Genomic DNA, 16300 nt, shown 5'->3' with positions numbered 1-16300 from the left:
TGGCTAAATTTTGCAGGATATGATACAGAAATGCCCACCAGAATGTTTGGCCACTGGGAACAGGCAAGTTATTCAATAATTGACAAATTTATTTGTTTCTTGGAAAATAGATGCTTGGGCATGTGTGTGACCCTATGCCCAGTGAGGCTGGAGTAGGGAGCTGCCATTTTAGACAAGGATAGCATATATCATTGAAACATTGTCATTCAGGAACATTGTTGACTCAGGAACATTCTACCATATGTGGTGGACATGTAGGAAAATACAGGTATTCTGGGAGAGTATACATGCAGAACTGCAAAAAATGCTAAAGATCTCTTTCAATAAAAAACCAGAGGCCTACCTCCTGGGAATAACAGATTTGGATATTCCACAAAAGAGGAAGGGTATCTTTTTATATGCGACGGCGGCAGCAAGAGTTTTGATCGCAGCAAAATGGAAGAGTAATGAAATCCCCTCTATACAAGATTGGATCCAAAAGCTGACAGAATATGCCGAATTAGATGGTTTATCAGAAAAGATAAAGAATAAACCAAAACAGGAATTTGTTTCTAAATGGGAGGTCTTCAAAGAATATCTGAAAAATAAATATAGTAGTTTAAATTCTGTTGCAGCATTCGAGGAACTTCAGTAATAGTTGCTAGGTAGACAGAAGAAATTAGATTTATTGAGAATAAGTTTAATTATGAAAAAAATGTGTAGTGGCAGTAAGTAACATGAATTTGAAATATGGAATAGATGGGAAGTTGGGTCTTTAGTGTTAAGACCAATAGATGTTTTATTGTTTGCCAAGAAAATTATGTGGCTATGGTTATTTTTGTAATTTGTGTGTAATTTGGTATTTGTGTTTTTGTGTGTGTTTTCTTTCTTGTTGTATAAATAAATAAATAAATAAATAAATAAATAAATAAGAAAAATAAAGATTGACAGTGCAATCCTTTGCATATCTAATCTGATGGAAGTAGTCCCAAGAGAAAGGGAGTGTTTGCAGGTTATTTATGACTCTTTTTGCTAGACTAAAAGTCACAGATCCTCCAAACAGAGCCTTATCTTTCTTTTCAGTGTTCTGATGATGCTTTTCTTACCTAAACCAGTCAAGTGGTTCAGGAGAACACAGCTGTGCAGACAAACAGGCTTCCAGACAGTGCACACTATATAAGTTGGATGAAAGCACCCACATTTAAGTGGATTGAAAAAGGTAGCCTATGACTTCCAAGCATTTAATTTTCTCATTTAGCAAACTTTAACTATCAAAAATCTATAGGATTCTGGAGCAGCCTAAACAATTTTTTAAAGGTTCATATTAAATTATAAATAATGATGATAAATGATTTGGTCCTTAACAAGTTTCAGTGCACCAATTAACACCGCATTATCAAATACATCAATTATATTTCTTAACAAAGAAATCACCAGAATTTTCACACAGTTTAAAATAGCCATCTGTCAGATTAAACTTCAAGTTTTTCATTTAAAAAGAAGAATTTGTTTTCTATTTTGAAAAATAAAGCTGTGGTTGCCTAGGTAATTTTTTTTTTTTAATTTTCAGAAAATATGTTCAGTGGATTGTTGCATTTCTTTTTCTTTTTTCTTTTACACAGAGAATGAATACCCTTGTTGTCACTTCCAGTCTTAGTCCTCATTTCAAACAGATTGGTTCAGATATTATTTGCTACCATTATTCATTTACCTTTATTTATTTCAAACCTTTTGCACCATACTCCTTGACAAACAGGTGGCACGTGTAGCAGTGTACAACCAGCAGTAATAACAACAGTTCAGATATTAAAACTAATGATCATGTTCAGAGAATGCTTAGTTGGCCAATTATTTCATTTAGATAGAGATAATGTTTAAAAATCTCTGGGCATAATGTTACATCTTTTCCTGATTCCTAACTTTCGTTTGCAAGGAAGGCATTTTGCAGATGAGGAACTAAGAGTGGGAGATGTAATTTCATCGCAGCCAGTCTGAGAGGCTATGGACTAATGAGGCTTTCCATCTACCAGTTAGAAGGGAGTCCCACTCTGGAATGTGTGTGTTGTGCATTCTGCCCTTCAGCTTCTCTCTCTAGAGAAAACACATAAGGAGCATAAGGAGAATTTGGGTTGCAAATTTTGCCCTGAGGGTAACTACATGTTACTCTTATGTGTAGTGAGCAGCTACTACTGCTACTATGGTATATTCTCTTTCCTGAATTAATTACAGGTACATGGAATTGAATTGTTACTTGAGATCATAGCATATGGGAAGTGGGCACTTCTCTTTTCCAACCCAAGTCACAATCAAACTATAGTTAGGTACTATAGTTAAGGGTGAGTGGGGGAATCAATCCTTATCATTGCATAAATGTCCAGGTTCCTTAGAAGCACATGCATCTGCCTATCTACATCTAAGCAGTGGGTGGCAAGGTGGGGCGGTGGCACTCACCTGCCCTCCTGACAGCTGAGTTGCTGCTCTTTAGCAGGTGGGGTAGGGCAATGGGGAATTTGTAGTGGTGCAAACACACCAGCAGAACAGCTGGATTGGTCCCATTGGTGTGTTTGCACTGTGCCAACTCCCATGCTGCTTTATTCCCTCTCTTCTGCCCAGTAAACAGAAGTGATTCAGCTGCCAGGTCACCCAAGATCTTGTCCACTACTAATAGACAGATAGGTAGATAGGTAATATGCAGAAGAAGGGCCCTGGCTGGATCAGTTCAAAAGCCCATCTATTCCAGAATCCTGTTTTCAGGATAAGTTGGAAGGGACCCTGAGGATCATCTAGTCCAACCCCCCACAATGTAGGAATATGTACCTGTGACCTTGGCATTATCAGCACCATGCTCTAACCAACTGAGCCAGCCAGGTGCTGAGTGATGCCTGTGGCAACCCCACAAGCCGGACCTGAGTGCAACAACCACTCTGCCCACCTATGACTAGCAGCACCTGATATTCTGAGGGATATTGCATTTGGCAGTGAAGGTAGAAGGGGGATGGAACAAATGGCAGTTGGGACCAGCCCAAGACACTTTGCCGCCTGAGGCAAAAGAGCAAACGGTGCTCCCCTTCCCCCAGTCCAGGTGCATAGCAACCGCGGCTGGCCAAGATATTTCAGCACCTGATGCCCCAAATCCCATAAGGAAATCCCACAAGCAATAAGAATGCAATAATAAATCTCAATTTATTGCCCTTTCATGACACCCCAAATTAGCCGCCAGAAGCGGTGCCCTCATTCTGGCTGAAGCGCAGCAAGCGGCGACCCATGGATGTGCGGACACCGCTCCCTTTTGATTCGCAGCGTTTATGTTAAATAACCGGCTGAAGGGAAAGAGGAGGTCTCCCTCGGGGTGTGAAAACCACAGCCGTATCCGAGCAGCTTCTCCCCCCTTCCCTCCCTGCAGGCGCAGAGCAGCGCAATCCGGCAGAAGTCATGGGGTGTTCCCACAGCTTGGGATACACGACTCGTTCCTCTCTCTTGCTTATTCCTTTTTTCCCGTCGTGTGCACCGAATGAAGCGCGACGTGAAATAAATAAATAACAGGCCCGGAGAAGCTGCAGGTGGTTTTCTAGCAATTTATGAGGAAGGAGGAAGCTCCCACCGAGGAAATCGCAAATAGGGCTGTGCCTAACCAAGTCCCCCGAGGGGAGAGCTTGCATCAGGCAGGGGAAACCACGCCGCGAAGAGCACAACAATCATATGGAAACATCCCGCGTCCTCCTCCTCCTCCTCCCGACTTCACCCCGCCATTTTTTTCAGTCTGTCCCCAATCCCCCACCCCCAATCCCCTGTTGCCTTTCCACTCGCAGGACTAAACCCGCGCCTTGGCATCGCCTGCTCGTCATGACCCGCCCTCTCCAGGCCTCCCTCAGCTCCGCGCGGTGGCCGCTTCAGCCCAGACGCGTGCGCGCGCGCACACACGCACGCACGCCCTCACCCCCCCCCATTGCCCCCATCGCTTTACAGCCCCACGGGAGGGCAAGGGTCAGCACGGGCTGCGGCTCGGGCAGAGGGCATGCGCAAACAGTTGCCACCAGCGAACTGGAAGCGAAGCGACAAGGCTATTTTATAAGAAGGAGAAGCAGCGAAATAGGCAACCGCGCTGTGGGGAGAGGGAGGCGGGGTGTGTGTGTGTGTGTCGTCGGGACGTGCTCTCCGCCGCTGAGGAGGGGGAGCCGAGCCGGCGCTCTCCTCATTCCCCGGTGACACGAGGCGGGTCTAGCAGGGGGCCACCTCCTCCCAGCCCTTCTCATTGGCTGCTCGGCGATGCCCGTGGCTCCCGGCCCGTCCGTTAAATGGGACGCTCATTAGAGAGCAGTTTCCATTGACAAAAGCGCCGAGGGGGGGAAAGAGGAAAAGAGGACGCGCTCGAGGGGCGCATGGGCAAGCGCGGGCCGAGGTTTCCTGCACGCTGGCTTCGGCGAGGCGGCAGCAAGGGAGAGAGCAGCCGCGCTCTTTCGCCTGAGGGGGATTATTCTTGTTTCTTTTCCTCAGCGCCTGGCCGGTGGCTCGCCGGAGCTCTCCCCTGAGACGACGTTGGGACGTCGCCGCGAAGCCGAGAGGATCCCCGGCGGAGGGGGCTGCGAGAGGACGAGGCTGCCCGGCGGAGGGGAGGCGGGGGCTGCAGAGCCCGGCCTGTGAGGGCGGCGGCGGGCGCGCGTCTTGCAGGGGCTCCATGACTGGGAACGGAAGAATCGAGCCGTCCCTCTGCCACCCTCCCGCCCCCAACCTCCATGGGCAGCAGTGAAGATGGGGGGGCCCTCTCCTCCTGGTAAGTCACCCCCTCCGCGCGACGAACCTGTCTCGTTATTAGCTCTGCCTGCTTGCCAGCCTGCCTGCCTGCCTGCCTGCCTTCTCTCCCTTCCCGGGCTGCGCAGGTGAGCAGCTCCATTGTGCAGCCGAGGCACCTGCTTCCTCCAGCCGCCCGCCGCCGCCACCCTCTTCTTTGGCGTGGTCGGGCACTTGACGTCGGTCGCCGCCTGCTTTACAAGGGACGCCGCCGCCGCAGCCCCTCGCCTCCCCCTCAGCCCGGCTCGCTGCGGCGGCTGCCTCGATTGTGCGCCCTGCCCGCGCTGGCGCTGCTGCTGCTGCTGCGCGCTATTATCTAAGCGGCGGCTTCTCTCGCAGAGCTGGGCAGGGCGAAAGACCAGCCCCGTCCTCGTGCTCGTTTGACGACGGCGACGCTGCCTGTCTTTCTAGCGCTCGAAGCTTGCGGCGAGGGGGGTGTCGGGGAGCGGCAGGTCTGATCGGGGCTTCCCGCTGGGCGAGCTTCGCCTTGGCTGCTCGCATCCCGCCCTCCTCTCCCATTTTCCAGCCTCAATATGGCTTTCCACCGAGGAGCTGCAGTATGACTGAAGTGGGCAAAAGGGGGCGGGGGAGGCGGAAGCCCGGGGTGAGGTGCGAGCGCGTGAGCGGCCCCGGGGGGTCTCGAAGGCTCTGCGTGGGCGCGTCGCGGCGGAGGGAGAGGCGAGAGGGGAAGCCCGGCTGGAGACTTTGGGCAGAGGGGGGCGGGGATGGCGGTGGGGGGGGGGGAGCTGGGCGACGGAGACTGCGCTCTGCTCTTTAAAGGGACGGATAACGTGGAGTTGGAGAAGCGTCTGAGCGGCTTGTGGCTGAAAGGCACTGGCTAGGATTTGGGGGCGGGGGAGCGAGGTTGGAACCGGGATCCTGGCTAAGGAAAGGGGCGAGCCATTGACTCGAGTTGCCTGCGAGGGACCTGCACTTGGAGACAACCCCTAGCAAGATTCCTCGGAGAGTCCCTGTCTCTCCATTATTCTGCCTCTCGGGAGCTTTTGCATTTGATGCTCCTTCCAGCGCTCCTCACGCCTTCGAGCGTGGAGAGAGGCTGTCAGGAGATCCTCTCCGGAGTTGCGCCCGGCGTGTCTCGCTGGGGGGGCGGGGGGGCGGCGGCGGCCATTCCCCTCTTGCAGGTGTCCGCCTCCTCCTCGTGGTCCCTCGCCAGGTGGGGCCCGCAGCCTCCTCACCGCGCTCTTTCTCTCTCTCTCTCGCCTGGCAGGTGGCTGGGCTGAGCTTCCCCGGAAGGATGCACCGTGATGACTCCCACCGAGCGGCGGCGGCGGCACGAGCACCGTCGACGGCCGCGGCGGCCCCGCCACCTCCTTCTCCTCTAGCGGCAGCTGCCGAGAGCTCAGCTGTAATGGAAACTGGGGGCGAGGCCAGGACAGCACCTCCGCGGCGGGGAGGCGAGGTTGGAGCTGCTGTCGCTGCAGAACGCGCCGGCTTCCCAGCGGCTGCCGCGGCTGCTGCCTTCGCTCCTGCGGGCGGAAAGGGGATGAATATTGATGGAGCAGGCGGCGGCGGCAGCGCGTCGGGCACGGACCCTGCTGCAGTGCCGCGAGGAGGCCGGCCCGCGGCCCCCGCCCCTTTCCGGCGAGTGCCTTACGCCAAGGATCCCAAAGCAGCCCACCAGCGCTTCCTGCGGAGGAGCGTGGTGGACTCCGACCAGGAGGAGCCCACCTTCGAGCCGCCCGAGCCGCAGCAGCCGCAGCAGAAGAAGATCATCCTCTTCTCCAAAACCAGGAGGATAATCGCCGAGAGGGTGAAAGCAGGGCAGAGGCCGGTGGTGGAAGAGGCGCAGGCCGGGGAGCAGCCCGCCGAGCCGGCCAAAGCGGCCGCCGCCCCGGAGGGTCTTCCTAGTTTAGCAGCCGCAGCAGCAGCAGCCGAGGAGCCGAAGGAGAGGAGCGGCAAGGAGGATGCGGAGAAGAAAGAGGCGGCGGAATCTCTCAAGGAGCAGAGCAAGTCCAAGAAAGAGGAGGCGGAGGATGAGGAGGAAGAGGCCGACATGAAGGCGGTGGCCACCTCCCCCGATGGCAGGTTTCTCAAGTTTGATATCGAGCTCGGAAGAGGGTCTTTCAAAACAGTCTACAAGGGACTGGACACGGAAACCTGGGTGGAAGTGGCTTGGTGCGAACTCCAGGTAAGTGGCAAGAACTTATCTGAATGACTTTTTTTTGGGGGGGGGGGTGTGTGCTTAAATGCCCTGTAAGCTGAGGACAGGGTGCAGGAGAGTGTCATCTAAAAAAGCTTTGTTGGAATCGTCTCTACAGCTTATCTTGTTCCTGGGCTAACTATAGCTCCCGTGTTTTCATTGGTTCCAGCCCTTCCCCCACATCATATGCATGCACACTCCTCCCAGGTTTAACTCTCTCAGCCCTGTGATTTGCCAAGGGCAAGGTGCCTCTAGTGTAAACTAGAATTTTAAAAAATAAGCTGCTCAGCAAATGTCAAGAAGGGCCTCCAAAGGGTTAAAACGTTCCTGGACCAGCTGCATTGTAGGCTACTAGAGTCTGAACTAAATATTCCACAAAATGTAGCACTTAATCACAGCAAAATACTTTTAATTTATCTTGGAAGAATGTACAGTATTTGCTTGAAAGCAGTTGTGTTACAATGCTTATGTGAGTGTTAAAGGCACCACAGGGCTGTTTCTTGGTTTTGCAGTGCCAGGCTTTGTCTTACTTTACTTGTAGACAATACCACAGGCAGGGTTATTCTATGGAGTTTGAATAAGAAGCAAATTCCATTGGGTCCTACAGGTTTTACTCTTAAGGAAGTTTGCATAGGTGATTACTTACAGTGGGAGTAATCCCAGATGGCCATAGGATTGTACTGTTTATTATGAAGGTCTTTTAAATGTCCTGAATGAATTGGAAAATGGAAATATTAATGTTAATTTGGCTCAATATGAGCATTTATCTAACTGAAGGATCTGATTTGTTATTAAACACAGTAGTGTCATCTTTTCCCTCCTCCTAAAAAAGACTTTCTGTTTAACTTAAAAAGGGAAACATAACTGTGGCTAACATTTATTTGTCAAAGGTCACGTAAACTATATGGCAGGATACTGAAATGACTTTTTGAACCTCACTTCCCGTTCTAAAACAGAATAGACTTTCCCCTTTTTGCTCTATGTCTTTATTCATAATAGACCTTTATCTTCTCTACCACACATGCTCAAGTGAGAAAAAGCATCTGTGATCTTTTCAGTCCACTTCTCTTTTCCCTTCTCTATTTTTGTTGCATATTATATTTATGATGTGGCTGTGGGAATTGGTCATAATTCACATTTTTGTTTTTGTTTTGTTTGTGAAGCTGTTTTGCAGAAATAGTCTTCATGGGGTCTTGGAACAATGGTTGATTACTAGGACAAAATAGCTGCTTCAAATACCTTTTGCAAAGTTGCAGCCAACAAGGAATGCATACTTTTCATTAAACTATGATAGGATGATGACTGGTTGTTACCTCTTTCTAATCACTTAGGATATTCTGTATTTTGTGATATTTCATGCAGCAGACCTGCAATGTTGAATTATAAAATTGATGCTGACCAGCTTGTGTATGAGTATCAGAATGAGACCTTTTTTTTTTTTTTTAAAGACCCTTGGTCCTGAATTATCCTGCTGTTTGTAGGGGTCAGATTGTAAACTGAATCTAAAGTGTTATGTCCTGCAACATTAGACTTGATTGAGCTACTTATAATGGAACAAATTGCAATAATGTTGAAGCTTTGGTGCAACTGGAGACTAGTAGGAGAGCAAGCACATGAATTAGTAACAGAAGTAGATGCCATTGTTGAAAGAAAGCTATGTATATTTATAGGGTTGTATCCAACTGAGTTCTAGACCCACTGGAATGACTGAACCTAAGTCATGCCTATTAACTGCAGCTGATCTACTCTGAGCAGGTCTAGCATTGGTTACCACCCCATGTATTGTTGGCTCTGCTTTATCACCAAAGTTTTAGTGCAGCCTCCTGTATCCATTTTAGGTTTATGAGAGAGGGAGGAAGTATTATCCAATCCAGTTTAGCATTTAATCGTTCCAGTTACAAATACGAGTGCTGTAATGTAGCTTGTCTGGAGTCAGTCATGACTTTGGTAGTTTTATAAAATCATCTCTTTAAAAATATTCCATAATAGCAGCCTACACATCTGCAAATATTTAAACCTATGGCCATCCAGTTTAATAGAGTGCAACAAAGTTGCAGTGTTAAAAAAAGAGAAGAAAACACATCTCTTTGTTTGTTCACTTTCTAATCACATTATTCATAACTTCTATGTTATCTCAAGTAATCCCCCCCCCCGGTACTGTATTAAAAAGCCCCATCTTAATATTTCCTATGTAAATAGCATGGATCAATACCCCTAATCATTTTGGTCACCCTTTCTGTACCTTCTTTCCGTTAGGCAAATGACACCTTTAGGGGTTAAATCCATCCCCCAGGCACTCTACCTTCCCTGCTTAGTATATCCCTGATCCCAATCACCAGGAGTTTCTTTTGCAGCAAATGAACCCTTTCTTATACTACTCTAGTAAGGTGTGTTGTCTGCATTTTGAAAAGATGAGTTGGCAAAGCTCATCTGAAAACAAGAAAATGAATCTTTAGTGTCATCGGTGCAGTCCTGTGGCATACCACTAGAGATTCAGCTGGCACCTTCTCTTTTAAACTTTAAATGCCTGCTGAACACTTCTCTATGCTGCCAAGCTTATGTAAGCAATTACGAAAACACATTTCTGTAATGGTTGGTTAATGATATTTTGTTTAAAATTTTTACATTGTAAAAAAAGCACAACTTTTAAAATTGTATATAGTTTCTGTTGTAAACGGCTTTGGTTTTTTTTTTAATGATCTAACAGTATATATGTATTTTGATAAAGATATTGTATCTATAAACCCCAACAACTTGCAATTACCAGCTGCCCCCAGACTGCCAAGTACACAGTGGGATTGCCTTACAACTATTGTTCAAAGCACCCCCCCTTTTTTAAAAGGGTATATATTTTAGGATGTATGTATGAAACGGGACGCAGGTGGCAGTGTGGGTTAAGCCACAGACTTAAGCCTAGGACTTGGCGATCAGAAGGTCGGCGGTTCGAATCCCTGCGACGGGGTGAGCTCCTGTTGCTCGGTCCCTGCTCCTGCCCACCTAGCAGTTTGAAAGCACATCAAAGTGCAAGTAGATAAATAGGTACTGCTCTGGCGGGAAGGTAAATGACGTTTCTGTGTGCTGCTCTGGTTCGCCTGAAGTGGCTTAGTCATGCTGGCCACATGACCCAGAAGCTGTACGCCAGCTCCCTTGGCCAGTAAAGCGAGATGAGCGCCGCAACTCCAAAGTCATCCGCGACTGGACTTAACTGTCAGGGGTCCCTTTACCTTTCTTTACCTTTATGTATGAAACAGAGAGAAATCACTCAGTGTTGGGAAACACTGTCTGTCCTGTTGTGCATTGAATTGTGAAAGTGCTAAGAGTTTCTTCACTTTGATTGGATGTCAAATATAAATATAAACCGACCAGGACTCTGCAGTCATCATCTGGGGAGCTTCTTGGTGTACCTCATTCACAAAAGGTCCAGACCATGGCAACATGATAACGGGCATTTTCTGCAGCAGCTCCCCATTTGTGGAATGTTCTCACCAGGGAGGTTCACCTGGCACATTCATTATACATCTTTAGGTGCCAGGTGAACACATTCCTCTTCAACCAGGCCTTTGACTGATGATTATTCTGTGGCAGGGTTCCCCAAACTTGGGTCTCCAGCTGCTGTTGCACCACATTCCTATCATTTCCATCATTCCTAGCTACCAGGACCAGTGGTCAGGGCTGATGGGAATTGCAGTCCAAAAACAGCAGGAGATCGAAGTTTGGGAAACCCTGTTCTCCAGTCTTTTAAATGTGTTTGTGCAAGAGGTGTTGTTGTTTTGTTTTAGTTATTTATTTTGTGCTTCTGTCCTGTATCTTTAATCTTGTGGACGGGCCTGAGATCTTCAAATGAAGAGCGGTGTATAAATTTAAACAACAGTAATAATGGTAATAACAATAAATAATATCATGCTAAACCATAGTTTAGTGTGATGGGAATGAGCCTAGGTTACTCTTGGGTTCATACAGTCACTCTTCCTTAGAAGAATTTGCTCCCATTTTTAGCTTAACTGTGGCTTGTCGTTATATCCAAACCTGGAACTGTTGTTGGTTTTAAATATGATTTAGCTGAACAAGCTAGGGCAATCTTCCCAGCCCAGTCCCACCTGGCAATGCCAATGATTTTGTAAATGATGGTTTGAAGTTGGCAGCTCTGGAAGTTGAGAATAGAGCACTTGAGCTCCTGTGCTCATTCCTGTAGTAGTGCCAAACAGTGGTTTAGTGTTATGTCCGAATGCAAGTCTTAGAGCCTGATAAGTGAAGTTCCAGTAATGAAGAGGAGTGACAGTTACAGGATTGTATCTAAGGTTAGCCCTACATTCAGAAGACCCTTTGAAATTAATGGTGATTGCTAACTTAATTCTGTTAATTTCAGGGGGTCTACTGAGAGTATATCTTAGTTGGTTACAACCAAGACTCTTTAAAAGGATTTTATTTCTGTGTTTACCAATCAGAGTACTTTTACAATTTTTTTTAAAAATAACTTAAGCGGTTATAATTCAGTAAGCTGAACAATCCCTCTACATAATAGAAAGTTGAATAACATTACTGAAATCATGTAGGAGGATGGAAAGACCTTTCACAAAGTCAGTGATAGATCATCAGCATGTATCAAATGTCTATCCTCCTGTCTGGGGCCAGCACCAAGCTCTAACAAGCCCTCAGCATGGTGCCATGAGACTCCTGCTAGGCACTTCTGCTATCCCTGCCACAGTTTCTCTCACACACACTCTTACTGGCACTGGCTGCCATTCATTTTACTCAGTGTCTCCCCCCGAGACATGCTGACCCACCAGGCAGTGGCATTTTGCATGAGAACTGAGCTGCTTCTTGGTTCTGATCTTTGGTGGTGGCTGTCATGTTGGGTCCAGCAAAATAAAGTTTCTAAAGTACGTTTCCGAGCACAATTCAAAGTGTTGGTGCTGACCTTTAAAGCCCTAAATGGCCTCGGCCCAGTTCTGACGGCCTTCTGGCGGTTCCCTCACTGTGAGAAGTGAGGTTACAGGGAACCAGGCAGAGGGCCTTCTCAGTAGTGGCACCCACCCTGTGGAACGCCCTACCATTAGATGTCAAGGAAATAAACAACTATCTGACTTTTAGAAGACATCTGAAGGGAGCTTGTTTAGGGAAGTTTTTAATATTTGATGTTTTATTCTGTTTTTAATCTGTTGGGAGCCACCCAGAGTGGCTGGGAAAACCCAGCTGGATGGGCAGAGTATAAATAATAAATTAATATTATTATTATTCCCCATGGTATTAAGATAAAACCTGAAGTTCACAGTCATGTCTGTCTGTATCTCTCTGTGTAATGCACATGGCTGGAAATAATACATTTGCATGAACATATTGCAGTGTTACAGAATTGTGTGAAATATTCTTTCATGTAGCTGAAGAAATGTAATGTGTGAAACAGCGTTCAGATTTCTGTTGACAAATGAAACGGTTGAAACTAAAGAAGGCATGTGATGACTGTGTATCTTGGCTTTAACTCACCATGTCAGAATATATCTCCAGCTATTTGTTTGAAAGAAGCAAATAGCCAAGAACCTCCATTTAGATGGGGTTTTGTGTATAGTTGGGTTATGTAATCTTTTAAGGGCATGTTCAAAACCATGATTGTAAAAGGACAGATCTGTACTCTTTCTTTGGCTGGCATTTCTATCGTCTTTATTTAGAATAGTTGGAATGTTTCTATGTATATCTTGCAAACTGCTTTAGCTTTTTCTGGTGGAGGAACACTCTATGTTCTCAGTAATAAAAAATGAAAGATATTGTTGAGGGGGATACTCTTGCTGTCTTGCCTTCTGTTATACAAATAAACCTATTTAATTTATTTAAGAATAAAAACATTATCACAGATATCTGTTTATGTTGCTGCTCTTAATATGTCGGCACCTCCTTCTTGAAGGTAGGGTGGGATACAATGAAAGAAATAGAAAATATTTCTAATTCTATTGAACTGGGGGTGAGCACAGGAACCCAAATGATGAAAGTTGTTCAGCATATTGCAAGCTTTCAGGAACTAGGCTAGCCGGCAGGGATCTACTCCATTGTGATTTAGGGCAACAGGGTTGGATCTGTGGGATCTATGCAGTATCTGATTCAAAGTGAGGCAAGGGAAGTTAAGAGTTGCAGTCCAAGGAATAATTTATGTGCCGAGGCAAAGAAGCCAGGAAAGCTATGGAAGAATGGGCTGGTAGGTGGTGGTTTAGTGAAGGATTGGCATGACATGGTTCTCTTCTAAACATGAGCAAAAGAGTAACAGGAGGACGGTGACACTGAATATACATATTTATGCCCGATATCCAGCAGAAAATACCCATGGACAAATATTGTTTGTGGGATTTGGAACTGAGCTATGGAAAGTGAGCCTCTGTTGTGCAACATGCAGAGTCATAAAAATGACACGCGCACGCCGGCATGCTTTGATGGAGATGAAGTGCTGTTAGCCATCATGTTTACTAATGAAGAGATTTCAGTTGCATGCCATACAATGCTGCAGAAGAAAACCTCCAAGCGGATGAAGAAAATAGAACCAGCTATCATTATAGGGTCAGGGTCATCATTTGCTTCATCCACATAGATTAATCTGTATAGCATTGAATTTAAATATTTTAATCAAGTTACATGATAGCTTCAACAAATGCAGGTGGTTGATCCCCATCAAACTATTTGGGCATGCACTTGTGGGTTTTAGTTCTGCATCCATGGTCCTGTGGGTTACACAGTAGAGGCTCACTGTGTGCAGCTCAATTCATTGGATTGCTTCTCCTTAATCATGTTCGTGGGAGCTCCATCTTTGGCTTGAGCAAATCCATGATTGGTATTTACTTCCTCTTTCTCCTCCTCTTCCTCTTTCTCAACATTTTCTGCTTCTCTCCTTCACTTGTCACACCTTCAGTGACCTCGCTAAGGAATAGGAGTAGGTGTTCCACTATCCCTACCTAAAACCAGTTAGCTGTAGAAGCAAAGAGCACTAATCCCCTTCAATCAAGAGCTTCAGCTCAGATATGAATGCCAACTGTGTACTATATTATTTTAAACTTTTAAACTGTCACGGCACTGAGTGATACTTTAGGTAGCTTGATTTGGGGTTAGTCCTTCGTATCATCATCAGATTGTTTGTTTGTTTGTAATAACACAGGAAGATGATCTCTACAAGTTGGTACAAATTTAATCAAAGTTTCTTTATGAGTCAGGGGGGGCAGGTCAAGGACTGCTACCCTGCATTCTAGCATATGATCATTCAGTGATCCATTTTGGAGATGCTACAATGTTTGCAAGATGTTTAAATAGCCAAACCTTCCATTACTAATGAGAGAGATATCTCAGCATGAGCCCTTTGCAAGCTTGCTTCTATTTGGTCTGCATATGGTGTTTATGTGAGCATGGAGCTTTGAGAATGTGGGGGTGGAAATGAACTACAGGAATGAGGTCCTTTAAAAATTATGTAATGAAATGAGAGTGCTTGGTTGCAGAAAAATCTATTTATCAAGGACCTGCACTAGAATTTCAGCTATTGATTTCATGATAGATGCCAGGGATAGGTGCATCTACGGTACCTTTCTTGACCCATTCCTGAAGCTTTATGACTGCTTTATTTGCCAGATATTTGTTTTTTATTGGGGGAGTGAAGGTAGAAGCACAGTAAATACCTAAAATAATATAGTACACAGTAAATGCCTAGTCAGGAGTGGTTTTCCTATCACAATTATAAGTACATAGAGCCACAATCATGCTCTTTCCTAAGCACAGCATGCACCCCCATAACATAACTGTTAGGAGGAATCTAAAGCTTAAAATGTAAAGCTGTGCAATTGCTCAGGTGTATATAATTCCAATTCATCTTTTTAGGAAGTACGAGGATGCAGAAACTCTAATTAGTTGTAAAGAAGTATGTTTAATGCTACAACCATGTTTTGGAAAGTGATGAGTATATGCTTAAAAAGTAGGGTAGTTATGATGTGAACAAGCGGGCCCTACTGTGTAGTAAGCTGAAGCTGATTTCTTCAGATGGTGGCAGAGCTGGCCCAAGAAAGTTTGCTGCCTGAGGCAAAGAACAAGATGGGGTTTCTCCCCCAACCTAATACAAAAGTTGACTGGACTGGCAACTGAATCTTACTTCTGTACCAATGAAGCGATGGAGACATACACAACTCTGTACTGTAATGGACAGGAATGTCTGGAAGCATTCCCTCCCAGCAGCTGCCGCCTGCAGTAGTCACCTCACCTTGTTTAATGGTAGAGCTGGTTTTGGGTGGTAGCAGATGAAGGCAGCAACTGATGTCTGAATGGTGCAGCTATAAAATGTGTAGCATAGAGGGTGTCAGTGTGCCATTTGGGTTCTACTTCAGGCAGCAAAATGTCTTGGTCCAGAACTGTTATGAACTGATATAGCAATGTGTCAGCTGCATGAGCTGTGCTTAAATAAAATGTCACAATCCTGGGTGAGTAATGAAAAGCCATTGTTGGGAAGGTAAACAGCCAGAGAGTAATATGAGCTTTAGCCCCATTTGCTGGTCAGTGGTTTTTGCTATAATAGGACATAAAACACTTTTCAAGGATTCTGTACGGCTGTTAAGGGCAGAATCTAATATAGCGCGCTCTAGTTTTGGTCTACCTAGAGTGATTATTTTCTGCATCTGTTTGTTTTTTGATGGAAACTCATACATGCTTTGATTAGTTTAGTTAATGGGGTCTTGAAATAATCAAACAATTCTTTTATTGAAGTAAACTAATTCTATAAGAGGTTTAAGTTAACGGTGAGCAGGTATTGGAAACAAGATGGAGGAAGGTCAAAATGTCAACTTTTTCCTAATAGGATTTTCTGAGATGTAATGTTAAATAACTCTTGCACTGACTTAATAGATGCCTTAATTGCAGGGAGTCAAACCACACTTGATCTTAAAACTGAAGCACAACAGAACCTGTAATGGGTTTATAGCTTCAGGAAATCTTATTGGGATGGCCAGAATCTTAGTTGTAGTTTTTGTTTGCTTTTTAACATATTTTTAATTAAAGATTTCTCGGTTTACAAAAGTATGTGCAATGTCTCTTTTTCAAGTTACGTTTTCTATAGATCAGTTTCATTTGTTGAGACATTAGTGTTACATTAGGAAAGAAAGGGGGAAAGAGGTGGAGGGGGGCATGGTGAGTGGGGCTGGGGCTGGGTGGCGTTGTTTCTATTTTGCTTAATGTATGTGTGGGGTTTTGTGTCAGCTTCGCTTGTTCAGGTTCTCTTTAATATTTGCTTGTGTTGCTTTGGTGGTGAGAGAGGTTGGGGTTGGCCTAGGGTGTGGTTGTTTGCGGTTGGCTGTGGGGAACTTTGTTTTCATGTGTGAGTGGGGTAGGTGGATGTTTTTATATCAGGTTAGCAATATT

The 16300-nt window shown here is 45.7% G+C and overlaps 1 protein-coding gene across 3 annotated transcripts in view; it reads left to right on the top strand.

Annotated features, from left to right (window-relative positions):
• The first annotated feature begins 3993 nt into the window (after window positions 1-3993).
• WNK2 (WNK lysine deficient protein kinase 2) overlaps window positions 3994-16300 on the top strand; it is a 111936-nt gene continuing 99629 nt past the window's right edge. For 2 of the 3 annotated variants that reach the window (XM_079964929.1, XM_079964930.1), the window contains exons 1-2: window positions 3996-4750; window positions 5996-6916. In XM_079964929.1, the coding sequence (XP_079821055.1) occupies window positions 6023-6916 (894 nt within the window). In that variant the 5' untranslated portion in view covers window positions 3996-4750; window positions 5996-6022. Of the gene's footprint in view, window positions 4751-5995; window positions 6917-16300 lie in introns of all 3 variants that reach the window. The other variant, XM_079964928.1, reaches the window with a different exon arrangement.

Source organism: Podarcis cretensis (genome assembly GCF_951804945.1).
Source record: "Podarcis cretensis genome assembly, chromosome: 2".
NCBI lineage: Eukaryota > Metazoa > Chordata > Lepidosauria > Squamata > Lacertidae > Podarcis > Podarcis cretensis.
The sequence above is the reverse complement of the archived record's forward strand: the minus strand, read 5'-3'. Positions and strand labels throughout refer to the sequence as shown.